The 27,971-nt window shown below is 44.2% G+C and overlaps 1 protein-coding gene across 3 annotated transcripts in view; it reads left to right on the forward strand.

The window, feature by feature from the left end:
- Window positions 1-27,971, forward strand: part of TBC1D22B (TBC1 domain family member 22B) — a 57,706-nt gene that overhangs the window by 20,552 nt on the left and 9,183 nt on the right. For all 3 annotated transcript variants that reach the window (XM_061632470.1, XM_061632471.1, XM_061632472.1), the window contains one exon: window positions 1,198-1,312. In XM_061632470.1, coding sequence (XP_061488454.1) covers window positions 1,198-1,312 — 115 coding nt within the window. The remainder of the gene's footprint in view (window positions 1-1,197; window positions 1,313-27,971) is intronic.

A 27,971-nucleotide genomic window follows, 5' to 3' on the forward strand; every position in this document is an offset into this window, starting at 1 on the left:
TAGCAAGCACCTGAAGAAAGGTAGCTTACAATGGTTAATCTATTCAAGAATCTGAATATCTTTTGAGGCAGAGGGTGAGTGCTCGTCAATCATCCTGGTTCCCCTGCTCTCACTGGCCATAACACTGGAGTAGTTTTTATTATGTATGTTCACCATAATGAGATCCTAAGGGATGAGGGGTGCTTTATATATATAAATGAGGGAGCTTGCTCCCTTCTTGGAGGAACTCGGATGAATTGCTGCCTGTATGTTTTTCCTTCTCTTTAAAACAGGTGGGGACTTTCTTTCTTGTTAGGGCACTGAAAGTTGAAATCGCAGGGAGAGGGACAAGACGTTCCTTTCCTCCCAGTGGCTACTGTTCTTCTGGGAGAAAGGGAAGTGACACAACCTCTGGCTGACCATCTGCTACTATCTAGACATAGTGAAACTGAAGTTAGACATACCCCAAACTGCATTTCATTTCCCTTTCCGCTTTCACCCTGCCCCCCCCCCCGTATCGAAGCGGGGAAGGATCGAAGCTCAGTGGGAGAGCCTCTGCTTTGCATGCAGAAGGTCCTGGGTTCACACACACACCCCACATCACCAGATAGGGCTAGGAGAGATTCTCTGTCTGAAACCCAGGAGAGCTGCTGCCAGTCAGTTCAAACAATACTGAGCTAGACAGACCAATGATTTGATTCGGTATAAGGCAGTTTCCTGTGTCCCTGTGCCTTTCCATTGTCTACACCCGGCATCTTATGCTGGAACATGTATATCGGGGATGGCAAACCCCTCAATCCAAGTATCTGATTGGGCCTCCTCCCCTGACAATTTTTTCTGCCCCTCAAGATCTCACCAATTTGGCTGGCAGCAGCAAAGGCAAAAAGGAAGAATAAATTAGATAGTCCTGGAGTGTGCCCTGTGTGCGTGCATGATGTGCGTGTAGGATGGCCATGCCCACCACTGGTATGTGGGCCCTGGAGGGTTGTCCAAGGGTACATGTAGCCCTTAGGCCAAATACTGGTGAACTACTTTGATTCCATGCTGATTCTCTCTGTGGTGCTAAGAGCCCCAAACCTGGTTGCGTCTTTAGCCTCTGTGCATTTCTAACTCTTTATCATGCACTTTTCCCCCCCTGTGCTTGTCAGTGCCTTTCCACTTCTCTCTTTCCCTAGGCATGGCTAACTCAGGCACTTGGCTTTCATTCTTCCTCTCTAGATCTTTGAACGAATCCTGTTTATTTGGGCCATCCGACACCCAGCCAGCGGCTACGTGCAAGGGATTAATGACCTGGTCACTCCATTTTTTGTCGTGTTCCTCTCTGAATATGTTGGTAAGCAATGCTTGATGGCTGCAACGTGCTATGAACCCTTGCTTTTGAATTCTCAAATTGTCATATCAGAAATGCTTTGCTGTTGGCTGTTGTAAAAGCTAGAAGTGCATATTAATCCATTTTTCACTTCTGTCCTGGACTGGCTTTTCTCAGTAGCATTCTGTGCTTAATGGTGAAAGCAGGTATGGTTTTGAATGCATATTTAACTGTGATTGCTAGCCAGGCAAAACAGGCCATTAGTGTCTAAAACACCACAAAGAGTAATAGCTAGGGTGTGTCACATATTTAATTTCTTTGCCACCATCTTTCAATCAGATTGCATTATGCAAATTGAATTGCATATATTTCTTTGATCCAAGGCAAGCTGTTCTCATCTGTAATTTTTAGAAAGGTGTCAAAATGACACCATAGCTAAGATTATTTTTCACACATATCCTGGACAATTTAATATTGTGGCAAGTACAGATACTATCTATTTTGTCCTTATGACAGCCTTATATGGTAGACCAGTTACCATGATCTTGCTGGGGAGCAGAATGTGTTTTTGTTTGTTCTTTAAAGCAGTGTATCTCCATTGTTTTGGAGTGGGGCCTTCCTATACACCTAATCAATCTTTCAAGACCCATTGGTGAACCAACGCCATCCATGTTTTGAACCCTGCTTTCCTACTCTGCCACAAAAGACCCCAAGAACATCACATTGGTAGCTAACATTGAACAAGTTTATATTTTTCTTTTTAAATGTTAAAGATGTATGCAGTAGATATTTGAATAGAATTTAAGCATTTCAACCCCACTCCCCCTCTTTCACTCATATAATATGTGTTTGGGTCCTGTTGGTGATTGAATTGTTTTGCGGGACCCTTATTTTGTTTACAGTTGTCTCCTACAATTTAAGCATGACAAGAAGGGAAGAAGTGAGTAAGCCTGCCTCTTAATATACCTTGGGAGCAGTTTATTTAGGGTTGTCCCTGCCCCATACATGCCTAATTAGCCAGTCTGAGAAACGTCCAATTTTACAAGTGCTATGCAATGTTTGTTCCACATTTGAAAGGACTGTCTTTTAGCATCTGTCCTTTGGAATGCCATGCCTGTTGACATTAGGCAAGCGCCCTTGCTATATTGTCTGAGACACCTGCTGAAATCTTTTTTTAATTTCAGCAAGCCTACCCAGACAATTAATTTACTTACTAAAATTGCTGATTTTATCTGTATTAATTATAATTATTTTATGTATATTTTTAAAAGTTTTGTGGATTTTAGCTGTATTTTATGTACAATTATATTAAGTACACCACTTAGAAAACCTTTTCATTAAGCAGTTCATAAATCTTTCTCAACAAAATAAAAAACTTAAAAAAGGCTGTACAACAGCAACGATGGTGAGGGGGAAAAATAGAAGTTCCACTTTGTGTGACCCACCTAAAACACATGAGGGCCTACTTGTGAGTTGGGTCCCACAGTCTGAGAAGTACTTCTTTAAAGGCTTGTGGTGGGATTGGGTTGTACATCTATAGCAGCCTTTCCCAACCAGTGTGCTCCAGATGTTGTTGGACCACAATTCCCATCTTTCCTGACCATTGGCAATGCTGGCTGAGGCTGATGGGAGTTGTGGTCCAACAACATCCGGAGGCACACTGGTTGGGAAAGGCTGATCTATAGGAACAGGCTGGGTAAGAAATACTGAGGCAACTAAACCAAGCTGTACCAATACTCCTGCCACTTTTTGAGTTTGTCTATGCATGTTGCTCCCTGTTTTTTGGCTCGTGTGGTTACTTCTTGACCTGCCTCTCTTGATAGCCATCATGAACAACCTTTTACTGCACAATAAAGATTAGCCTTTTATAACCTGGAACCCCAATTTCTGCAACTTCACAGTGAGAGCAATAAATAATGTGTTTTGCATGTACTGTGCAAGTTACCTGAGCACAAATGAAACCAGATCAGGCACACACTCCAGTGAATGCTGGTAGAGATGATTATATGAGAAACATGCCTTGAATGTACTATAGGTTAAATACTCCACCCTAGGTGTCATCAGAGCAAGTTCATCAGAACATTGAATGGAACTTGATGATTGGTAAGTAAGGACAGGGGAGTTGGTAACTAGGGTGAAAGCAAGTTCTGTGTTTATTGGTACAGCTGACCATACAGCCAACCATGTTGGCTGTTAATCCTGGAAATGTGGACACTCAGAACTGCTTCAGGTTTTCATTATGTTCTTTTTTTCATGCTTGTATCAATATAAACACATATGAGAATGTTCTGTGGATGGGTGAGTCTGCTGCATATTATGAATCTCAGTATAATTCTGAATACCAGTTGCCAGAGATGATATTTTCCTCATGTCCTCCTTGCGGGCTTCACAGACGCATCCACTGTAAGAAACAGGAGGTTGGACTATATAGGGCTTTGATCTGGTCTTGTGTCAGAGAATGGAGAAAGCCTCCCTAGGATTTCAGTCAAAAGGACTTGTGAAGATGATGATCCATTTGGATTTGATTTACTCTACAACCTTAATATTTCACCCTTCAATATAAATAAATATTTTCAGGGTGACTTACAAGGTGAAAACAACGAAGTCGTCATCATCAATACAATGAACAGAAATAAAACAGCAGATAAATTAGAAGCATTAAAATGTCACATCAGAGCTTGTTTTCCCAGGCTTTCAAAAAGGTCTTTGCCTGAGGTGAAGGGCAACAAAGCCAGGCAGTAAGTGAGCCTCCCCAAGACTGGGGGGTTGGGGCAAGTTACAACTGAGAAGGCTTTCCAGCCCAGTTACCTCCTGCCTCATCTCAGAGGCAGGGACACTTGGAAGACTGCTACAGTGAATGGGCATGTTGATGTGAGCCATGTAAGGCTTCAAAGGTAAGCACCAGCACTTTGAATAGTACTCTGAAATGGTAGCTGATGGAGCTGTTTAATCACTGGCAAGCTCTGATGCTGCCAATGACTGGTCCCAGTTAGCAGCCTAGCAGCTGTATTGTGAATTAGCTGTAATTTCCAGTCTGTATTTAATGAAATATTTCTTCACTGCCTTTTGGCCTCAGTAAGGACCCCCAAGGCAGTTCACAAATATAAAATCAGTGTAAACAGGAACAAAATTAAAATGTTAAAAACCAAGAAGAACAGAGTTAAAATGCCTTCAGTGACAAAAAATACAACTGTTTTTGCTGCCTGCCTTGGATCCCTAAGGAATGAGGCCAGTCTGTCCTCCCTAGAGAAGAAATTGCCTAACTAGGATGTTGCCATAGAAAAGGGCCTGTCCGGTATTCCCATAAGCTGAACCTCTTTCAGAGGTGGAACATAGAACAGAGCCTTGGAAGATGATCTCAACGTATGGGCAGGCTCACGGGAGGAGGCAAACTTTCAATAAAGCCATTTAGGGTTTTATAGGTAAGCACCAGTACCCTGAATTGTGCCCAGCAACAAATTGGAAGCCAATGCAGTTGATAAAAAAGTGTGTGATATGGTCTGGAAAACATATCAGAGAGCAATTTGGCTGCCATATTTTGCACCAGGAGGGCTTTCTGAACACTCTACTACTTGTATTGACTCTAAAGGAGAAATATTTAGTGTCATAGGAACATAGCAGACTGCCTTATCAGTCAGACTATTGGTCCATCTAGCTCAGTATTGTCTACACTGACTGGCAGCAGCTCTCCAGGGTTTCAGGTAGGAGTCTCTCCCAGCCCTACCTGGAGATGCCGGGGATTGAACCTGGGACCTTCTGCATCCAAAGCAGATGCTCTACCACTGACCTACAGCCCTGCTCTAAGTGTCATTGGCATACTGAAGATACTTATTCCAAATCTTCTCATTCAGGGATGGGGAATTCATAACCATCCAGATGTTGTTTATTATAAATAAAAGCATTTATATACTGTCCTCTCACAAAACATATGGGGAAATGTACAGCAACATAAAAACATGTAAAAAGCAATACAAAGCAATCATTAAAATGACTGACTACTGAAAAAACATTTTAAACAGCTGCATATTTATTTATAATATTTTATAAATATTTATTTATAAAACACCAATATTTATTAATAAAAGTAAAAGTTTATGTTGTTGGATTCCCACTAGCTCCAGTCAGCATGACCAGTGCTGAGGAATGATGGGTGCTGTAGCCCAGCAACATCTGGAGGGCCGTAACTTCTCCATCCCTAATGTAGATGTTGATAAGCATGGGAGACAAGATGGAAATGTGAAGCATAAAGGCCACAGGGCCAAGCAGTATCTCCGTCCCCCCCAAGCACCAGCTCTCCATATAGCCATGGACTCGCTGGAACACTGTGCCCCTAGTGCCCAGTCTGGAGAGTCTGTCTGGTTGCTGGTGTTGAAAGCTGCCAAGAAGAATGAACAGGGTTGCATTCTCCTTGTCTCTCTCCTGATATAGATCATCGTTAGGTAACCAAAGCCATTCTGTGCCTGAGGCAGGCCTGAAACCGGATTGTGTTAATTCATTTCATTCTAATCGAAGAGTGCCTGGAGTTGTATGTACACTATCACCATTCAGACTGGTGCTCCTGAGTTCTAAATTCCAGCCTCTCAATATGGGAAATGGATCTTCCCTTCATGTACCAGGCAACAAGCATCAAACTTAAGTAGGCGCTTGTTACAGCTTGTCACTTCCATCTTTTGCTCAGAATGTTGTAGTGTGGCTCTTTCCATACTAAGGACACAAATGACGTGCATCTCTCCCCTGACGTGAAGCATCGGAACCTGGAGTTCACAGTAACAACCTTTTTTGCTACTCTTGCCCACTACAGCCCTCCTTAAATAGCTGCTTGTTATCTGTGGTTTGAACTGTTTCTGTACACGTCCATCCCCCAATGACACGGCCTGTAGCATAGATGGCTGTGTCAGCAAGCTAGCAAGGGTTCCCCGGGGAAGCATTTTGTGTGGGAAATGACTGCTTTGTTTGGAGGTAGGAGTTCTTAAGCCCTTATCTCCAAATAAACTCTTGCTTATGCATTTGTGCTGACACCTGTGCCTCTTAATATGGGATTTACTGGTTTCTCTCTTAGCAACCTTTCTCAGTGATGGATTAACCTTGGTTTGCAAGGTCACTGCTACTCATTAACCCCCCTCTGCTGGGGGTAAGTGTTGCATTCCCAGCCGATCTATATATGGAGTGTCTGCTGGTCCCATCAGATCAATGTTTTTAGCTGAAGATTGCTGAGCACTGCTTGTTTAAGCTAGTGCTGTCTGACAAGATGGCTTATGGGAATTGTCAGGGCTTCAGCTGCAGTGGGTGTTTAGTATCCTAAAGATAGAGCCAGTATAGGTTGCCACCGGTCCTAAGCTGGCAGGTGAGTGAGTGATCAGTTGGAAGAGATTTTAGGGTTGCTTTCAAGTGACATGTACAAATGGTTATCTCCAGAACAGATGGTTTCTCTCTCAGCAAAAGCAAAGTAGGCAGGCTGAGATATGTGTGATTTGGTGGGAATCAAGGGCTTGAGTTAATGGGCATTAAAATGGCAAGTAGTGATTCAGTGGAAGCAACTGTGTAAAGGGATGCACATAAGGGCAAACAAATCCTAATTTTACATATATGCTAATGGACTCCGAAGTAGCAGTGACTAACCAGGAATGAGACCTTGGGGTTGTAAAGGATGGCTCAGTGAAGATGTTGGCCCAGTGTGTAGCAGCTGTGAACACGGTGAATTCCATGCTAGGGATCATTAGGAAAGGAATTAAAAATAAAACTGGCAGTATCATAGTCATCCACACCTCAAAAAGAGTATTGTAGAGCAAGAAAAGGTACAGAAAAGGGCAACCAAAATGACCACAGGGTTGGAGTAATTACCCTATGAGAAAAGGTTACAATATTTGGGGCTTTTTAGTGTAGAGAAAAGGCGAGTAAGGGGGAACATGAGAGAGAAGTATAAAGACTATGTATGGTGTAGGAAAAGTAGACAGGGAGATGTTTTCCTCCCTCTCTTGTAATGCTAGTACCTAGGGTCATCCAATAAAGCTAAATGTTGGAAGATCCAGGACCAAAATAAAAGAAGTTCACTTCATAGCACACACAGTTAAACAATGGAATTCACTTAGAACATAAGAAGAGCCTGCTGGATCAGGCCAGTGGCCCATCTAGTCCAGCATCCTGTTCTCACAGTGGCCAACCAGGTGCCTGGGGGAAGCCCGCAAGCAGGACCCGAGTGCAAGAACACTCTCCCCTCCTGAGGCTTCCGGCAACTGGTTTTCAGAAGCATGCTGCCTCTGACTAGGGTGGCACAGCACAGCCATCATGGCTAGTAGCCATTGGTAGCCCTGTCCTCCATGAATTTGTCTAATCTTCTTTTAAAGCCATCCAAGCTGGTGGCCATTACTGCATCTTGTGGGAGCAAATTCCATAGTTTAACTATGCGCTGAGTAAAGAAGTACTTCCTTTTGTCTGTCCTGAATCTTCCAACATTCAGCTTCTTTGAATGTCCACGAGTTCTAGAATTATGAGAGAGGGAGAAGAACTTTTCTCTATCCACTTTCTCAATGCCATGCATAATTTTATACACTTCTATCATGTCTCCTCTGACCCGCCTTTTCTCTAAACTAAAAAGCCCCAAATGTTGCAACCTTTCCTCGTAAGGGAGTCGCTCCATCCCCTTGATCATTCTGGTTGCCCTCTTCTGAACCTTTTCCAACTCTATAATATCCTTTTTGAGATGAGGGGACCAGAACTGTACACAGTATTCCAAATGCGGCCGCACCATAGATTTATACAATGGCATTATGATATCGGCTGTTTTATTTTCAATACCTTTCCTAATTATCGCTAGCATGGAATTTGCCTTTTTCACAGCTGCCGCACACTGGGTCGACATTTTCATTGTGCTGTCCACTACAACCCCGAGGTCTCTCTCCTGGTCGGTCACTGCCAGTTCAGACCCCATGAGCGTATATGTGAAATTCAGATTTTTTGCTCCAATATGCATAATTTTACACTTGTTTATATTAAATTGCATTTGCCATTTTTCTGCCCATTCACTCAGTTTGGAGAGGTCTTTCTGGAGCTCTTTGCAATCCCTTTTTGTTCTAACAACCCTGAACAATTCAGTGTCATCAGCAAACTTGGACACTTCACTGCTCACTCCTAATTCTAGGTCATTAATGAACAAGTTGAAACGTACAGGTCCCAATACAGATCCTTGTGGGACTCCACTTTCTACAGCCCTTCCACAAGATGTACTTTTGGCCACTCACTTGGATGGCTTTAAAAGTAGATTAGACAAATTAATGACTTCTGTGTCCTACCTCTTCTGTTGGAGACTGTATTCCTCTGAATCCCAGTTGCTAGGAATCGCACTCAGGTTCTGTTTGTGGGCTTCCCATAGGCATTTGGTTGGCCACTGTGAGAACAGGATTCTGAGCTAGATGGGCCATTGACTTGATCGAGCAGGTCTCCTCTTACGATCATCATCAGTTTATTCCAATACCACTTCTTGACTAAGGTCCCCAAAGCAGTGAACAGATTAGTACAAAAGGTAATGTAATAAAGCTACAGTAAATACAAATAGGAAAGTACAATACAACAAATCAATAAAAATATAAAAGTGCAAAGACCCAGGCATACCGCAGATTACACTGTATACATTCATGAGTTGCATTTGTGCTCTCATGACAAACACAGCTGCCATCCACAAACCATTGTCCACACAGTAAGCTTCCCTCTGGAAGCAGCGACAGCTGGGCCAAAGTTCTTACAGTTGCTCTCCCAGGATGGTGCTAGGTGGCTTGAGCTGCTGGTTCTTCAGCAGCCTGCAGTTCTTCATATGCATGAGCAAGTGCAGTAAGTAAGGGGCAGAAGCAGTAAAGAAATCAGTCTTACGACTTTAAGTGTGTCTTAATGTGACACTCACTTAATTTAGCTGTCTGCTCATTGGAGAAGAATACAACAGGTCCAGCTTTTTTTACCCCCTCCAAAGCAACAATTCAAAGAATTGGGACTCTCTAAATGCCCCTTTAAATTACAATAAGTTAAATGTTAGTATAGTTGAGAGTTAACTGCTTTTTTTGGTGTGGGCTGTGGTCACCTGGGTCCAGATCCCATAAATTCCCTAGTTGGCTTTGAGTCTGTCTATAAAATGGGAATGATAGTGACTACATGAGAAGCAAGAATGCGTGTGAGAAGAAATATAAAACATTTTTGTCCAACAGAAATACTATAAAGATAATTTTATATAGATTCATTCCTATTTTGGACAGCTGAGGGACACTGTAGTCTTTGGAAATTACTACCTATTTTTCTTTTATGCCCTCATTGTTACTTGCAAATGGCTCTAGCTACCTAATTGTGTTTAGAAACTGGGCACTTCTAAATTACATCTGCCAGCATGCTTTCTCTCATTCTCTCTTTCTTTTTGGCACCCTGGTTGATTATACTATCTGCTGCTGGTGTACAGGGCAGGTATTAATACTTAAATGACAAGTTGATTTCCTGTACGGTTGTCTCAGTTCCTGTCCAATTGGCAAATAACCTGTGCCATCACTTTTGTGCTGAAGTGAAAGTAAAGCAAGCCAGCTATTTTGATACCCTCAGAAATGCAAAGTTCATTTTAAAAACAACATTTGGGGGAAGGGATGCTATCATAGTATAAATGAACAGTGGGTGTGTTCCGGGTAAGGCAGGGGGAAAGTACAACCTTTCTTTGGCCGCGTCCTGCATGTTTTAGTCAGTACCTGCAGGCAGAGCATGAACTGGGCTTCAATTCTAGTGTAAATTAACTCTGCTTGCTAGTTCCCACTTCAGTCTCAGGGGCTTGTTGGTTGAATCCCAGTCCAAAGAACTTTGCTCTCCTCAGCAGCCACATGCATAATGAGCCAGAGTTGTACATACTAATTCTCTCCTAACCTGGCTCCAAAGTACCCTGTGCTGTGGTGTCAATCATATCCACATTAGACTCTTCTTCATGCTAGCCTCGAGTGATTGCCACAAAGCTGTTGGCTGCCTTTCAGTTCCTGTCGGAGCCATATGTTGAATATCCAGGTTCTTTATGTGGGACCTGTCTAAGGTCCTTGCAGAACAGATGTTCGTGTTGAGCAATATGCTTGAGAGAATTTTTCAGAGCTCCTCATTTGCCAGGGCTCTTGGCTCAGGTTTTCAGTGCCGATTGTGCTCTTTGCACTGATAGCCTTTGTTGCGGGAGGGGGGAGGAAGGAAGGAGGTAGGATGGGGGTGAACTGCAGCATTTGTCTGTCATCCATAATCATCACTGTTGCTACTTTTAGATGTCCCACTGAACCATGGTGGTATTATTTATCATATACAGTAGGACCTCATCGTAACACGGGTTGGAGGACAAAGGATGCACACACATTATAGGGGTACCGTGTTATCACGGTACTCTATACAGTATTGTACTCTGTGACATTGTGGTACCCACAGTATATCCAAATACGTGGTACAGCGAGCTGCATTATAGTAAGGTTCTACTGTATAAAGCATCTAAACTTTTTAAAGTGCTGTACAGAGATTAACAGATAAAGACAGTCCTTGTCATAGTGAGGCAGCCTGGTCTTGAATGTACATACATTTGCCAGTAGCATCTTTGAAGCTGGTTTGTAAGCAACAATTTGCACTAACTGTGGTTTGCCATTATATCTGAATTTGCAAACTAATGACAAAACACATTTATGATCTGTGCTGTATTACAAGAGGCTGCTGCACCATGGAGGCAGGCATGAGCTTGCGAAGTTGAGTTCGGAGCAAGGAAAATGAAAGCAGACAAGCAGCTCTTAAATTATGATTTGCCTATTGTATGATTAAAAGTGCAACCCAGAGTGTGGGTTCTTAACTAGGGTTGGGGGCTGTAGCATAGACATATTCTTTCTTGGATTTCACTAGCTCCTTATACTGGTTTCTGGTCCATTTGTATGTTTTTTTCCAAAGATGACTCCACTAAATAAAGATGGTATATATTTAAAAAGAATATACTGACTACATTTGGACAATCATCTTAGCTTGTTAAACTGAAATAGGCACAACCTTTTTGCTCACATATGTAGTCTCTTCATTCCTCCCTTTGATGCACACAGCAATCAAAGCACAGGGAGCAATTTTGTCCAGATCAGAAAACTAAGGTTTACCAACTTCAGAACAAACCAGGATTTTAAATCAACTTCAAAGCACTGTTTAATATTCTGGCCTGTGCTGAAATTGGTAACCATAATTTCCTGGTTTGGAAGAAACGGGAAACTGATTAATTAGAGCCTTCCTGATTTAATTGTGGGTCAAACAAAGGGCTGTGTGCATGGCAAAAAGGCTTGTGTATATTTCAGCTTCATATGCTATGGGACTAGGCGGCGTACGTGATGTGTAAATCTAGCCTGATATAATTTAGCACTGGGGGAGGGGGTTAATTGGATCTTCTGAGTCTCACAGTCCACCTATGAACACCTTGAAAGAAGCAGCAATCTTTTACTAGAGGAAGGAGAGAGATTACATTGGTTGGCCTTGCATGTAATGCTAAAACCAAAATTTAGGGCTTCAATGAGCCTTGGGCTCACACACTCCCACCAATTCTGCTTTTGAACTATTTTTTTCTGAGTTTTGGGGAACTCATGATTAGTTTAAATCAGAGATGGCTAACCCATGGTCTGCAGGCCACATCTGACCTCCCCAAAGTTTTTTGTGACCCCCCCAGTTGGCCACAATCCTTACACTTTGACATACAGCCCCCAGAGGGTTGACCATCGGTCAGTGTGTGTCGGAAGGCAGAGCTGGGGTCCCAATCCCGGGGAGCTGGATGCCGGAGAGTTGGGAGAAGAGTATTCGGATGGATGGCAGAGGGAAGGAGGAGGAACTTCCCCCCTTTGGAGCGAAGACGAAACAAAGGAACTGCCAGTGATAAGGTCGCTTAGCAATGGGGAGCCTGAGCCCTCCCTGGACATTCTCACGCCTCCCCCTCTTTCAGGCTCAGAGCAAGAGGGGGAAGAGGGAGGGCTGCTCACAGCAGAAAAGCGGGGAGGCAGTTTACCATCAGCCCCTCCCCTATCCCCCATCCTGGAATCGGAAACTTCAGAAGAGGAGGGGGTGATGCTTCCCCCCTCACCGCGCACACGCAGACAGCTGAAAAGACAGGAGAGAAGGGGGGGAAGGCGGGCAGTACCTGAGGGGCAGTTAAGGAGAAGCGAAAGATTGCGCGCCCGTTTGGCCCCTTCTTAAAGAACAGGCGGGAAGAAGTCCCTTGCTCTGTCAACTTTCTCCCAATGCCGCAGGACCTGTATCCCTGTATTGCTTCATGAGAAAACACAGTCTTTGTTTGGACATTACCCTAATAAAACACGAATTAACTACAACCGCTGGTCTGGTTCCTGAGTCACATCCTGGGCCTGACAGCTTGACAGAGCCACCTAAATCACCCTCAACGCTCTCTTCACTTGACTGGGACAAGATGTCAAAGGGAGCAGCGGGGGGGACGAACCCCACTTCTGAGACGGAAGAAGTGAAACTCTTGAGGACTAAGGTAGCTGATTTGCAGATGGATGTTCAAGCCCTGCTAGCAGCAGTCAAGGCGCTGAAGACGGATAATCAAACCTTGAAGGCCACGATAGACCAGATGCAAACAGCCCCTCCAGCTGCCGTAGTAAAGGTTCCCATTGGATTGCCCCCAAAATACGCGGGTCAAAGTGATCAGTTGGCAACTTTCGCGGCTCATTGTGAGTTATATCTGGATGTCAGGCACACGGAATTTCCAGACGATGGGGCTAAAGTGGCCTTCGTGATTAGCCTCCTGGAGGGAGAAGCTGCAAAATGGGTGACTCCGTATCTCGTGAGAAAGGATACTGTCTTAAGAAGGTACAGAGGATTTATACAGGAGATGACCGAGATGTTCCAAGACCCGCAAAGAGCTGAAACAGTAGCGCGGCAACTAGGCGCTCTGAAGCAAGCTAAAGGGACTGTTTCCGAGTACACTAACGCTTTTAAAATTCTGTCCCAGGAAACTGGTTACAATGATGCCGCCCTGATGTTTATGTACCGGAGTGGATTAAATGCTGAAATCTTGGATGAGTTGGCCAGGACCTCCCCCCCCGCTGACCTACCAGGGCTCATCCGGCTATGCCTACAGATAGATCACCGGATGGAAGGAAGGCGCCTGGAAAGGAAGCAGGAGGTCCCGAGATACTCAGCCTCGGCATCCCGCAGCAAGACCCTTCCCTCTGCAGGGATGGCAGGTAATGCAACTGAGGGACAGGGAGGGGCTAGGCCAAGATTGTCAGAAGAAGAAAAGGAAAGACGACGTTGAGAACGTTTATGCTTTTATTGTTCAAAGCCGGGCCACGTGGCCAGAGACTGTGGACTGAAAGGGGGGAAAGCTGAGCCGTCGGGAAACTAGAACACCCAGTCCACGCGCAGGCCGGTGGACTGGGGGCAGCGTTGTATAAAGGCCCCCCAACGATCCAACCTCCCTCAAAGGGGGTGTTGGTCTTGCCTATTCGGATTACAACTTCCAGAGGAGTGGTGTTTAATTCCACTGCCTTAATTGACAGTGGAGCCTCCACAAATTTTATTGATGCAAAGTTAGTCAAGCGTCATGGAATTTCCCGGTGGAAACTGGACGCTCCCCTAGCTGTGGAGACTATCGATGGGAGACCCCTGAAGTCAGGAGGGGTGACACAAGCCACGGAAATCCCTGGGCACGAAGAGTTCATTTCGCTATACGTGTCAGATCTCTCGAACTTTGAGGTGATTCTGGGAATGCCCTGGCTAGCAAAGCATGAACCCAAAATAAGTTGGAAGGAGGCGGTGGTGTGGTTCACCTCACAGTATTGCCAGAACTGTCAACCTGAAGGAATCAAGAACACCTTAGCGGGGGCAGTGCAAGAGATCGAGCAAGTGACCCTGCCGCCAAAGTATGAAGAATTCAAAGATGTGTTTGATGAAAAAGAGGCAGAGACTTTACCCCCCCACTGCCCTTACGACTGTGCGATTGATCTAGTGCCAGGAGCCAGCATCCCATCAGGGAGAATCTACTCTCTCACAGAAAATGAGAGGGAGGCCCTGAAGGAATTCCTGGATAAAAACCTGAGGCGAGGATTCATACGCCCCTCACAATCCCCTGCTGGAGCGCCACTATTGTTTGTGAAAAAGAAGGGGGGAACTCAGACCCTGTAACGACTATCGCGCATTGAACCAGATCACCATCCCCAACAGCTACCCGCTGCCCCTGATCTCAGAGTTGCTGGACCGACTGCGCTCTGCAAAAATCTTCACGAAGTTGGATTTGAGAGGAGCGTACAATCTGATCAGAATGAAGGAGGGAGATGAATGGAAAACAGGATTCTTGACCGCTTACGGACAGTATGAATACCTGGTCATGCCGTTCGGGCTTTGTGGAAGTCCAGGAATTTTTCAAAAATTCATGAACGACGTGTTTAGAGACTTGTTGGACACGTATGTAATCTGTTACTTAGATGATATCCTGGTGTTCTCAAAGAACCAGGAAGACCACGACCAGCATGTGAAGACGGTGTTGAAGAGACTGACAGAAAATCACCTGTATGCTAAATTAGAGAAATGTGGATTCGACCTCAAGTCTCTAGACTTACTTGGATATCGAATCTCAGCGGAAGGCGTGGAGATGGACCCAGGGAAAGTAAGCTGCATATTGGACTGGGGCCAACCTGTCACCAAAAAGGATGTACAACCGTTTTGGGGGTTTGCCAATTATTACAGAAAGTTCATTCCAGGGTTTTCCAAATTAACAGCTCCTCTGACTGACTGTTTAAGGGGGAAGAAGAAGTTTCAATGGACAGAGAACGCCACCGAGGCCTTTGAGGAGCTGAAGAGAAGGTTTGCTACTGAGCCCATTCTGCGCTTTGCTGATCCGAACCGCCCTTTCGTAGTGGAAGCAGATGCTTCAGATTTTGCCATCGGGGGGGTCCTGCTACAATTAGACCAAGAAGGGAAGGAGCTGCACCCCTGTGCGTACTTCTCTCGGAAGTTAAAGCCTGCAGAGAAGAACTACACAGTTTGGGAGAAGGAGCTGCTGGCCATCAAGGACTCTTTTGAAAACTGGAGACAATACCTAGAGGGGGCCTCTCATCGAATTGAAGTGCGCTCCGACCACAAGAATCTTGAAAGCCTCCAAACAGCCAGAAAGCTGAACCAGAGACAGATAAGATGGTCCCAGTTCTTCACTAGGTTTAACTTCCAGATTACTTACCATGCCCAAGCCAAAAACCAGAGAGCGGATGCCTTATCCAGACAGCCACAATACAAAGAAAGTGAATCCGAGGACCAGCCTCAGTACGTAATCCCGCCAGAGAAATTAACGTTGGGAGTATGCCAGCCTTCATGGGAAGAGGAACTCAAAAAGGCACAACAAGAAGATGCAGACATGCTAAAATATCAGCAGGAGACGGGACAAGGTCAAGACTCAGAAGTAACCTTTCACTGGAGAAATGGACTGTTATGGTTCAAAACCGCCAGATATGTGCCAGAAGGGGAATTAAGGCTCAGAATCCTACGCCAGTGTCATGATTCCATCACAGCGGGACACTTTGGGATTTACAAGACCATTCAGAACGTGGCCAAGGACTTCTGGTGGCCTAAAATGCGTCGGGATATTGAGAGTTATGTAAAGTCCTGCTCTGTCTGTCTGCGGACAAAAACACAAACAGGGACACCAGCAGGACTGTTACAACCGTTGCCTGTCCCACACGAACCCTGGAAGGACCTCTCCATGGATTTTATAACTGATCTACCCAAGTCCCAAGGAATGACAGCCATCTTAGTAGTGGTGGATCTACTTACCAAAATGGCACACTTTCTTCCTTGTGCAGGGGCCTTAGAGGCTAAAGAAACGGCCAAGTTATTCATAAAAGAAGTCTACCGGCTGCATGGATTGCCAAACAGCGTAGTCTCAGACCGAGGAACTCAGTTCACAGCCAAATTTTGGAGAGCAATGTGGAAACAGTTGCAGACGGAATTAAAACTCTCCTCCGCCCATCACCCCCAGACAGATGGGCAGACGGAACGCTTGAACGCCCTTTTGGAAAGATATTTACGAAGTTATGTGTCCTATCAACAGACTGACTGGGTATCATATTTGCATTTTGCAGAGTTCGCCTACAACAATTCTCTGCACTCCAGCACTCAACAAACCCCGTTCTTCGCTAATTATGGATTCCATCCTAAAGTCTTTCCAAGCAGCTCAGAAGGAATGCTGGTACCGGCAGCTGAGAACTTCCTTAAGGAATTGCAAGCGGTGCAACAGACACTGAAACAGCAGTTAAACGAAGCCAAAACGGAGTACAAGCGAGTTGCTGACCTGCACAGGAAGGAGGCCCCCCCCTTCAACCGGGAGACCAGGTATGGCTGTCCACCCGCTTCCTCCAGATGCCGGGCAAATGTAGAAAATTACAAGACAAGAGGGTGGGTCCTTTCGAAATAGAAACTCAAATTAATCCCGTGGCGTACCGACTGAAGCTGCCTGACACGTTTAAAATACATCCTGTGTTCCATCGATCCCTCTTAACGAAAGCCGCCCCTCCCAGTGAGTTACGGCCGGAGGAACCTCCCGGACCTCCACTCCTGGTAAATGAGCAGCTTGAGTTTGAAGTTGAGGAGATCTTAGATTCCAGGATCAGACGCCACAAGCTGCAGTACTTGATTCACTGGAAAGGCTATGGGGTGGCTGACAGATCATGGGAAGATGCAGCTGATGTGCATGCTCCAGAATTGGTAAAACTTTTCCATCAACATTTTCCCCACCGTCCCAAGCCAGACAATGGGAGGGGGGCACAGCCTGGGAGGGGGTATGGTGTCGGAAGGCAGAGCTGGGGTCCCAATCCCGGGGAGCTGGATCCCGGAGAGTTGGGAGAAGAGTATTCGGATGGATGGCAGAGGGAAGGGGGAGGAACTTTCCCCCTTTGGAGCAAAGACGAAACAGAGGAACTGCCAGTGATAAGGTCGCTTAGCAACGGGGAGCCTGAGCCCTCCCTGGACATTCTCACGCCTCCCCCTCTTTCAGGCTCAGAGCAAGAGGGGGAAGAGGGAGGGCTGCTCACAGCCGAAAAGCGGGGAGGCAGTTTACCATCAGCTCCTCCCCTATCCCCCATCCTGGAATCGGAAACTTCAGAAGAGGAGGGGGTGATGCTTCCCCCCTCACCGCGCACACGCAGACAGCTGAAAAGACAGGAGAGAAGGGGGGAAAGGCGGGCAGTACCTGAGGGGCAGTTAAGGAGGAGCGAAAGATTGCGCGCCCGTTTGGCCCCTTCTTAAAGAACAGGCGGGAAGAAGTCCCTTGCTCTGTCAACTTTCTCCCAATGCCGCAGGACCTGTATCCCTGTATTGCTTCATGAGAAAACGCAGTCTTTGTTTGGACATTACCCTAATAAAACACGAATTAACTACAACCGCTGGTCTGGTTCCTGAGTCACATCCTGGGCCTGACAGCGTGGCCCTCCCCTTTAAAAAGATTAGCCACCCCAAATTAAACTCAGGTTTTCTCAGACAAGCCAAACTGTGGTTTAAAATCCTGATTTGTTAACAAAAGCATTGTTTTAAACTAACCTGAGTACCCCTAAGTTTGGATGTAATAGGGAACTCTAGTTAGTTTAAAATGAGAACATAAGAAGAGCCCCGCTGATCAGGCCAGAGGCATCTAGTTCAGCATCTGTTTTTGACAGTGGCCAACCCAACACATCTGGGAAGGAAGCCCGCAGACAGGACATGAGCGCAACAGCAGTCTCCCCACTTGTGATTCTCGGAAGCTGGTATCCAGAGTTATGCTGCCACCAACAGTGGATGTCGAAAATGGAAGTGTGGGTTTGGTGCAGGACTTGTGTCTGCTGCATCATAGTCTTCTCTTGAGTTTTCAGTTTGGCAATAGTGCAGGAGCCATTCCTGGAAAATGGTGCCTTGAAGTAGTTAGGCATGGCATCTCTAGGCTTCTTTGTGGAATCCTTACCCTGGAACTTCTGAGCTGCAAAATACTTCTGGGAAGCTGGGGCAACTAGATACTTACTAAATGTGGTGTCTAACCCACTCTAAAATATCAACTAAGTCAATAGTTTCCACCATCTATTGACTTACTAGAACCATAGGACTTGGTGGGGGAGATTCCTAACTAAGATACCAGGTCCCCCTCTGCCAGCTCCTAATAACTGCCTGCCGAACTCACCTGGAGGGTCAGCACACCCTGTTAGAGTAGCTTGATGAAGAGGCCCAAAGCAGTAACATGGGAGTGACATAGTAGGTTATAATCCCCCCAGATCAGAGTACACCAGTTGTAATTAACCATTAACAATGCAAACAAACCATAGAATTGCAGTCAAATAAACAAAATAAAATACTGGGTTTAACTCCTAGTATTTGTATAGTAGGCAGGTCAGTCTTGTGTGCTGCTGAGGATCCAAAACAAGACCATAATTCAAGCAGGAGTCAAAAATCTATCTGTCTTTCTAGCAGAGGATGTCACATGGACTCCACAGAGCATAACTAAGTTCAATTGAGTACAGTTCAGAGCTTGGAAAAGTTACTTTTTTGAACTACAACTCCCATCAGCCCCAGCCAGTGGATTGGGCTGATGGGAGTTGTAGTTCAAAAAAGTAACTTTTCCAAGCTCTGCTATTCCTAGATGGCTAGATTGTGTTTTTATAGGTCATTGTCTGAGAAACTTATGCAATGACATGACCTGATTGGACATGATGAAACAAAGGTAAACTAATGTGCTCGTTTGCGTCTAGGAAAGATGGCTAATTGGGGCATCAGGGTAAAACAAAGGTGAGATACGAGCTTTAAACTGGTCTAAAGTTTCACCTGTTTAATCCCAAACTCCCATGATAGCAAGTAAAGAAAAATCCTATGTCTAATGGAAGTGGAGGTATCATGCTTCTCACCTTACCCCATTCCCTAAACAAGCAGGTATCTGCTAAACACTTACTAATATGTCTAAGGTACCTACAATGCAATAGGCAATGAACAGTATTCATCAGTTGGATAACTGGTCAATTGCCTGCTTTGGACGGGGTCATACTCCCCCTGAAAAAGAAGGTTTGTAGTCTGGGGGTGCTCCTGGACCCATCTTTGTCACTAGAGGCCCAAGTGATCTTGGTGGCTAGGGATGCCTTTTACCAGCTTAAGCTGGTACGACACCTGTGGCTGTTTCCAGACTGGGATAGCCTGACCATTGTTGTCTATGTACTGGTAACCTCCAGGCTGGATTACTGTAATGCACTCTAAGTGGGGCTGCCCTTGAAGGGCAAGATATAAATTTAATCCTTAAATAAATAAATAATTTAGAAGAGGCCTGCCCACAGGCTAAATCTTAAGCAGTGTTAAATAGGACAAAGCAAACTAGAATGTGACCAAGATCATAGTTTGTTGTAATTAGATCAAGGGTGGCCCTTCAGATGCTGATGAGCAGTGAGGGCTAGCCACCATGGTCAATGGTCAGAGAAGATGGCAGCAGTAGTCCAGAAACATTTGGAAGGCCAGGTATTCCCCATCACTGCATTATAACCCTCAGTCAAACCCCTTCTTTGAAATGTCATACTTTGTGTTTGATACAGTTCTGACAAATTTGAAACCCCTCCATGAAAGGGATCCAGCATCTCCCAAGGAATTTGATTTAATTGCTGAGCTATCCTTAACAGTTAGGGAGATTTTTAAAAAACAACACCTAAATCACCCATGTAATTTACACTTCTTGGCCTATTCACTAGAACACTTCTGTTCCACAGTAGGGAACAATTGTTATCCCTCTTCTGAGATTCTTTAAATGCTAAACATCCAAGCCACTTTCCTTAATCTTTTCTCTACTCACAGGTTTTTTACTAAAGGCCGTAAAAGGAAAATAGCTTCATTTCTCCCCTCCCATGTTCTTTCCAGAGCCTTCTTGTGTTTTCAAGTTCTCAATGCCTCTGTTGAACTGTGATCTGTTGTGGTGAACACAGCACTCCAAATGAAGTCTTAACACTGACAAATGGAGTGAAACTGAGTTCCTGAGGTGTGGAAACTACGTTCCTGTTAATGCAGGCTGACATAGCCTTGGCCTTTTGAGCCAATGCACCATATTGTTGGCTCATGTCTCTGTTCAAGTTTTTGTTTCCAGGAAAGTAAAAAGGGCAAAGTAGTAGCAAATAAATCAGGTGATCTTACCGACTTGCATCTGGAATGTAAATACATAAAAATACTTCCTTCTGCTTCTGTTCTATATTTAAACTCTTTGTGCTTCTTACAAAATCCCTGCAAGGTGGCTCAGTAATGTTGTCCCCATATTTCTTTGTGGGGGGCATTAAGAGCAAGAGACTGGCTTACCAGAGGCCACCTAGAAAGTTTGTGGCTGGCCTGAGATTTGAACCAGGAACATCCAAAGTTCATTCTTAGTCACTGTTTTACATCAGCCCTCAGATCTTGTTCATATGAACAAGGCTTAATATTGATCCAAACTTCAATCAGAGCCAAACCTAACACTTGTGAAGAAACAAGAACATGTGCAGAATGCCTTTTCCTCACTAAATGCATAAATAAATAAATTTTATTATTTGATTTATATCCCTCCCTTCCTCCAAGCAGGAGCAAATAAATAAATTAGTCACAGCCTCTAGATTTTGTGAATTAAGGGAAAAGATTTTTGGATATGATTGGGGTGTAGAAATTAAGGGCAGTTTCATGCTTCACATTGCAGCTTTTCCAGTGTTTGTGGGAGGGAGAATGTATATAAAGTATGAAGGAATGGTGTACACATCCCCAGAACACTCTGAGATGCAGTGGATATGCACCAGAGAGCAGTGAACCTATGATTCTCTGTTGGGTGTTCATGGAATGTTTGGAGATGTGCAGCTTCACTTCCCACCTCATGTGTAACTTGTTACCATGCAAATGCCGGTAGGAGCCTGGTATACTGCAGCTGCCACATAAGAGTGCGAAGCAGCTCTAAACCTTATGGTCCTACCGCTACAGGCTTGATAATTCAGGATTATTACCCTCACTCAGCATATTAGTACATTGGATACCAGCTTTGGGTTCCCATCATAATGTGGATGCATAGCTCCATAGAGCACAGGGGACATGTGGTATGATTTACTTTTGTTTGCTGGTGTTCTGAGGGCCTTTGTCTCCACAGATGGTCAGGTCACTCTTTTACACTTCATGCCAAATGTAGTGGTATTTTGAGTGGAAGGGGAACCTTCTACACCTTGACTAGCTGAGAGATGGGACCCCAAAGCACTGGGAGTATATTATACAAACTACTGTATGGTCCCTGTCTCTTAGATTAATAGAGGAAGCTATGAGTATGCATAATCTTTCCATTAACGTCATTCCTTGGCTAATGATGCTGTGGTAAGAAAATAGCCCTTGATTTTTTTTTAGTTGTGGTCCTTCAACTGTGGTCTAATCTTACAGTTAGTAAATGTGGAAGTAAAGTTGTAATGAACTGCACCTCTTCAGACTACAGTTGGGGACTCACATGATGGAATGCTTACTCCATTAAACATCATCATACATAGCAAGCTAGCATGTTGGAGATCATATTCCTGAACATGCTAACTTTCTTTGCACATGCTAACTTTCTTTATTTTTGCATAGAGGAGCATTCCATTATCTGATAGCCCAACCTGCAGTCTGAAATGGTACAATCCAGACATAGATTTATGTCTTTGTCTGCAGTTTGCGAGAACTATGCCCGCAACTCACTTCAACCTTGGATTTGCCTGTTGCCTGTATAACCAGTTAGGAGGTTGAAGTGATATTGGCTTAGTCTTCTTTTTTGGGTGTTGGCCCGTTTTTGGGATCTCATTGCTCCACTAGTCATATTTGGGGTACCACAGGGAGTGAGCTTTCAGTTTTAAGGGGTGGCAGCGTTCTATGGGCCTCTCCTATTCTGCAAGCACCTGATGAGAGGCTTGTAAAACAGGGGTGGTTCCTGCCAAAAATCTAATATGTAGATGTGTTCGATTTGCTGCCCTGCCCTGCTGGGATTGTCAAGCCTTCTTGCTATCCAGGAGTCCTGCTCCACTATCCTTTTTTGGGTGACTGCTTTTACCATGGGGTTGTTTGAGGGCACCATTCTACAGGTCTCTTCCAATCAGTTTTTTCTATAAGGTCCGGCACAGGACATATTTTTATACAGTACAGTAGGGCCCTGCTTTTCAGCGTTCCACTAATACGGCGGCTTTCAGTTAGAGTAAGGCCCCAATCATATGGTGCTTGTTTCACTTTTACGGCGTTTTTTGGGCGTCAGGCACCATTTTATTGATGGAGTTCCATTTTTCAGTGGGTTTCGCTTTTAGGTGGGGGTCTGGAACGTAACCCGACGTATGAGTGGGGCCCTACTGTGCTATAGCCAGCATGGATTTTTCGCATTCGGCAATGTTAAATTGAAAATGGCTCCTCATGCCATTCTGATGCTTCCTATAAGCTCATTTCAAAACAAAACCTTACAAAACTTATAGTCCTGAACTCAGAAACGCTTGCTTAATAAACCTCTAAATTTACAGTGTATATAAATTATTTATTCTCCAGACTTCTTGCAAAACAATTAAATACATAATGTGCCTCCTGGTCAGTCATTTTTAATTCTCCTTACAGAGAGGCACCTTAAGGGGCTACAGTTAGCAGTTACATCCACACTGTACATTGAAATCTACATAACTGTCATGGCTTCCCCTCCATCCCAAGAATCCTGTTTGTTAAGGGTGTTAGGAAATGCACTTATTACTCTTAACCAATTACATTTTCCAGAATTCTTTGGGGGAAGCCATGACTGTTAAGTAGTGTAAGAGTGCTTTCAATGTATGGTGCACTGCTGGCACAGATCAGTTGCACACCAGCCAGCCACTCACCAACTAGTGGTCTGGGTCCAAACATTTGGCTGCAACAACAGCCAGAAGGTTTGGTCTCAATCTCAACAAGGCACTCCTAAACTGCCGTAGGGTTCTGTCCATTGAAAGACCAAAGTGCCCAAAGTTCCACCACAAAAGGAACTAAGTTCACGTTAAGTTCACCTGGAAACTATGAGAACAACTTTCAGATATTGCTCAGAGATTTTTGAATTAGTTCAGTGAATTTCGTTAATCTGAATTAGTTCATTCCAAGCACTGCTTCTGAGTAGGGCTAATATGGTTCATCTCATCTCTCTCCATGAGACAAGAAATGTTTGATGTGATTACTTCTTGATAAAGAAGTATTGCAAACTTGAAAATTACACACACCAAAATATGTGTAACTTGGGCACTTTTATATGATTTCCTCAAGAAACTTTGGTCTAGAGAAGGGTATCAGTTTACCATTTTTAAATCTCTCATTCTCTAGGACAACTGTCTTTACACATACACAGAGAGGAAACAATGAGCTGATAAGTAAAGTATATGTTGTAAACCAAGAGTGGGATACAGACAAGTGTGTGATTTGCTTGAGATCAATACATAATCATCCAGCTCTCAATAACTTCCTGTCCAGAATCCGTCTGTTAGGTTTTACTACCCTCTCCAACCCTTTCCCAAAATGATCGATTTCCTAAATACTGTTGAATGCTTTCTGTGTTAAAGATTTAAAAGTCTCCAGTTTAACTGATGAAAATAAACTTTGTAACGTAAAGTTGCCAAACTTTCTTTTGCCTTAGAATTTTGATTCAACCTGAAGCTTTTGCTAATTTTTTTTAGAGGCAGCCAATATTAGAGCAGATTTTAATGCATGGAGCTCCAAGTGAAGGGCACACTGTTTAGTTTTGTGAGACTACTTTGATTCTGGTTATGTTACTATAGTAGGCAGTGAAAAAGAAAATATTAAAAAATGGCCTTTCCTTCTAAGGATGAGTGGTAGTTTTTTAAAAAATTATACAGTACTAGATTTTATGTTACCTCCCATTTCCTGTTAACTTTCAAAACAGCCCCTATAGTGAAGTGTTGATAATATTAAAAGGCAGCCAGTTGATCAAAATCATTGCTGAATGGCAGGTAGTTGTAAGTTAAATCTCTCCACAGCAAACATACATTGGCCACTAGCCACTTTATTTTGTTGAGGTAGCAATGTTCCTTTTGAGTCTGCAAAGAGGGCCCTCTTCTCCTGCTGGGATCCAAAATTAACCAGAGCCGGAAAGACTCGAAGAGGCTGCTTCAGTAAGATTCTTCTAATGCTGCTAGGCTGGTTGCAGTGAATGATGCTTTCCTTTCAGGTTTGATTGAGGGCAGGGGGAGCAGAGGGGTCTCTTTATGAAGTGACAGTTCATCATCACTGCCGACACTAATTGCTTAGAGCTGGATTTAACTTTCAGACCTTCGATGGGTAAAAAACTGTTTAAGAGTTGTTATGCTTTTGTGAGTCTGTGGAGTCTTTTCGTGAAGCTGCAATTAGTGTTTATGACAACATGCGTTTCAGAGGCTCAGGGTGGCTGCCTGGGAGCATCTCCCATCTCTCCTTCCCTGGCTGTCATTGCCTGTTAGTCCCCTGCCGCCATCTCCATTACTCTAATGTGCCTCATAGCCACTTGTTGCTTGGCTGCCACAGCATTGGTCACTTCCTGCTGTTCTGTGATGGCTTTCCTCCTAAGCGGGGATGGTGGTGTTTGGGGGAGGCATCAATCTGAGGGTAAAGACAAAAACTTGTGGCCCTCCAACTACGGGAAGTTAATATTTGAAGCTTCAAATACTATCCCGTCACCAGTGTAGGAAAGAGAAGCCCAGTCGACTTCCGTATGTGGAATAGGCAGTAGGCACCATCATAGAATCATAGGATAATAGAGTTGGAAGAGGCCTATAAGGCCATCAAGTCCAACCCCCTACTCAATGCAGGAATCCAAATCAAAGCATTCCCAACAGATGGCATCTTGTCCTTCAGCTCAGGCAGCAAACTATCCTGGGCTGGCCTTGCCCATTGGATTGTAGGAACTGGCCACAATGGCTACAAATACTAGCCAAGTTTCACTTGGAAACGTGTGCGCGCGCATGTGTGTTTATTCACTCACGTAAATGGTGCATACACATTTACAAACAAGGGCCATTTCCCAATACCTGTTTCCATATTTATAGTTGGAATCTACATGGGAATACAGATGTCATGAAGCCACTGCATCATTATTTTTTATTTCTTTAACATTTATATACCGCTTGATTGCAATAAAATATCTAAGCTGTTTACAAAAAAAAGTAAAATGTGAATTTGCCCTGAAATGCCCATTCCAAGAAACCACTTGGCTTAGTGAATTAAACCAGACTGATTTAGGAACATTGCAGCATTGTGTGATTTATTTTACTATGCAGCCAGGTAGCAACTGAACTCACTGTGCCACAACGAAGCTGCCAAATGTGGGTTGATGTAATGCTTTAGATACAAGGGCCCACCTTGAAGAATCACAGCACCCAAGGCAGCTCCAGTCCTTGGCTGATGCAAGCTTCTTTAAGAGCCATATACTGTGATTAGCCCTTTTGCCTGGGACCAAACTGTGTTTATGCAGGAGATTCATGATGGGATCACCCAGTGCTTTTATTTTTACTTCAAAGCAGCCATAGGGTTGCTTTTTTTTTTACATTGATCAGAGTGGTGAGACTGCAAGAAAGAATGTTGAGCCCTTTCCTTTGGCACTGTTTTCCTATTGCCCTCCTCCCCGAGAAGTGGCTGGTTTGGGGGGGAGGAGGAGTGACAGAAGTAACTATTTTTCACCCTAAAAAGGCAAACAGTCACTGGGACTGGTTTAGATTAGGAAAACTGCACAGGAGGACAAAGTTAAACACTCCTTCCTCCAACACTAGTGCTTTGATCAAATTTAAGATTCCTCTGCAGTTACTTTTAAGTAAAAATAAAATGGGAGATCTTATAATGGATCTGCTGCCTAGTGTAGTTTGGCCCTTATAGAGTGTGCAGTTTCTAGGTCTGCAGAAACAGAACACTTCAGCCACTGAAACATACTTTCTCAAAACCTTTCGTCCAAATGCATTTTTCTAGATTAAAATACAGCCGTCTTAGATTAGAGGGTAACCAGTAATAAGAAGGAGGACAGCTTATTTAAAGGGATAACTGAATGTATGTTTTCCTGTAAAGATTTCATTTTTTATAAAGGAGGTTAAACCGGTTGGAAACCAACAGGCTCCCATGGGGCCATGACCTCTAATGGGAGGGATAAGAGCCCAAAGCAGATTTCCACCAATTCTTCCCTGAATTCAGCTTGCAGTTTGGTGCCTGCCTATCTGCATCCCAAAGCAGCTGCCCTTCCTGGGCTCAGAGCCCTCAATCCCTTGAACCAGAGAACTAGGCCAGGTGCTCAGCAGTAGCTCTTAACACTGTGGGAGGTTTGAATGGCTTGTCCTTGGCTTTGTAAACAGAATCATGGGGGACGCGGAGCCTCCTGTTCAATGCTGGCAGCCAAAGCATCTGTTAGGAGGGACATTCTGTGATATCCATTAGCAAGGCGGCCACCACTGAGACGCAGAGAGCGGCCAGATTTCTATTCTTTTGCTGCCTTTTAATGGATTTGTCAATTGCATCCTGGCACAGGAGGAAGACTTGCGCAGATGGATGGAACAGGGGGGGGGGAGCAAGAGGTCTTGAATAACAAGAGACAGTCACTTTCTGACTTGAATCCTGCCCTTTAAAGTGGGAGTCTGGAATTCTTTTCTTTTTTAAACTGTCACTTAAAAATGTATTGCTGTTTCACTATATATGTGGTTTCCTTATATTGGGGGGGGGGGTTGGAGGCACTGTAAAATTTGGTTTGGACTACCACTGGTCCACATTTTTCTTCCAGTCTTGAACTGGAAGATTGGGATTCAGAACATGGAAGGGAAAGGAACTGTGGAGAAGCCGAGAACTAGACTCTACTCCTCTAGATAATATCTGCTTCTTGCTAGAAAAATAATGCTGGGAAAAACAGAAGGGAGTAGAAAAAGAGGAAGACCAAACAAGAGTTGGATTGATTCCATAAAGGAAGCCACAGACCTGAACTTACAAGCTCTGAACAGGGTGGTTCATGACAGATGCTCTTGGAGGTTGCTGATTCATAGGGTTGCCATAAGTCGTAATCGACTTGAAGGCACATAACAACAAAAACCATAACATGAAAAGGGTTTATCTAGAAAGAGCAATCATTTGGGAGTGGGAAAGAGGATTATAGCTGCCTTATTCATCTCTAAAGGAAGACCTGTGTACTCCAAAATTATTTCTGGAACTCTTGGTCTATGTACAGATCTTTGTCATAGTTTTAACACATGCAGCATTTTTCAGGTAGTTCCAGACACTTAGGTAACCTCTGTGAGTTCTCATGAGCCTTTAAAAAGAATCATGAGAAGAGACTTCATGCCTTTAGGAGGAACTGACCATAACATTTCAAATTTTTCTAACCATGATTCTTCAAGACTCAGACTGACCCGGTGTTATGAATTCCATAGTACAATCCTGGAATATGTGAAGTAATAGTAAAGAGAGCCTCTGAGAACATGCAGAGTGTCTTCCCCCTAACACAGAGTAAGAAAACCCAACCCATCTGAGATTTAGGAAGGTCAGATGGTGGGATCTGTAGACAAGTCTAAGGCTTAGCACCTCTGCCCATTATTTAAAATAAAAGCTCAGATTCTCAGGATACCATGACTGATATTTGAAGCTTATACACCAATGTCAGTCTGACCCTTGGCCCGTACTGCCCCCATCATCAGCCCATGTTTGTCTGGTCCAAGTGCTGGTGCAAAAAAAAAGGAAGGCCATATTGTGT

This window comes from Rhineura floridana, chromosome 6, assembly GCF_030035675.1.
Source record: "Rhineura floridana isolate rRhiFlo1 chromosome 6, rRhiFlo1.hap2, whole genome shotgun sequence".
Taxonomy (NCBI): Eukaryota; Metazoa; Chordata; class Lepidosauria; order Squamata; family Rhineuridae; genus Rhineura; species Rhineura floridana.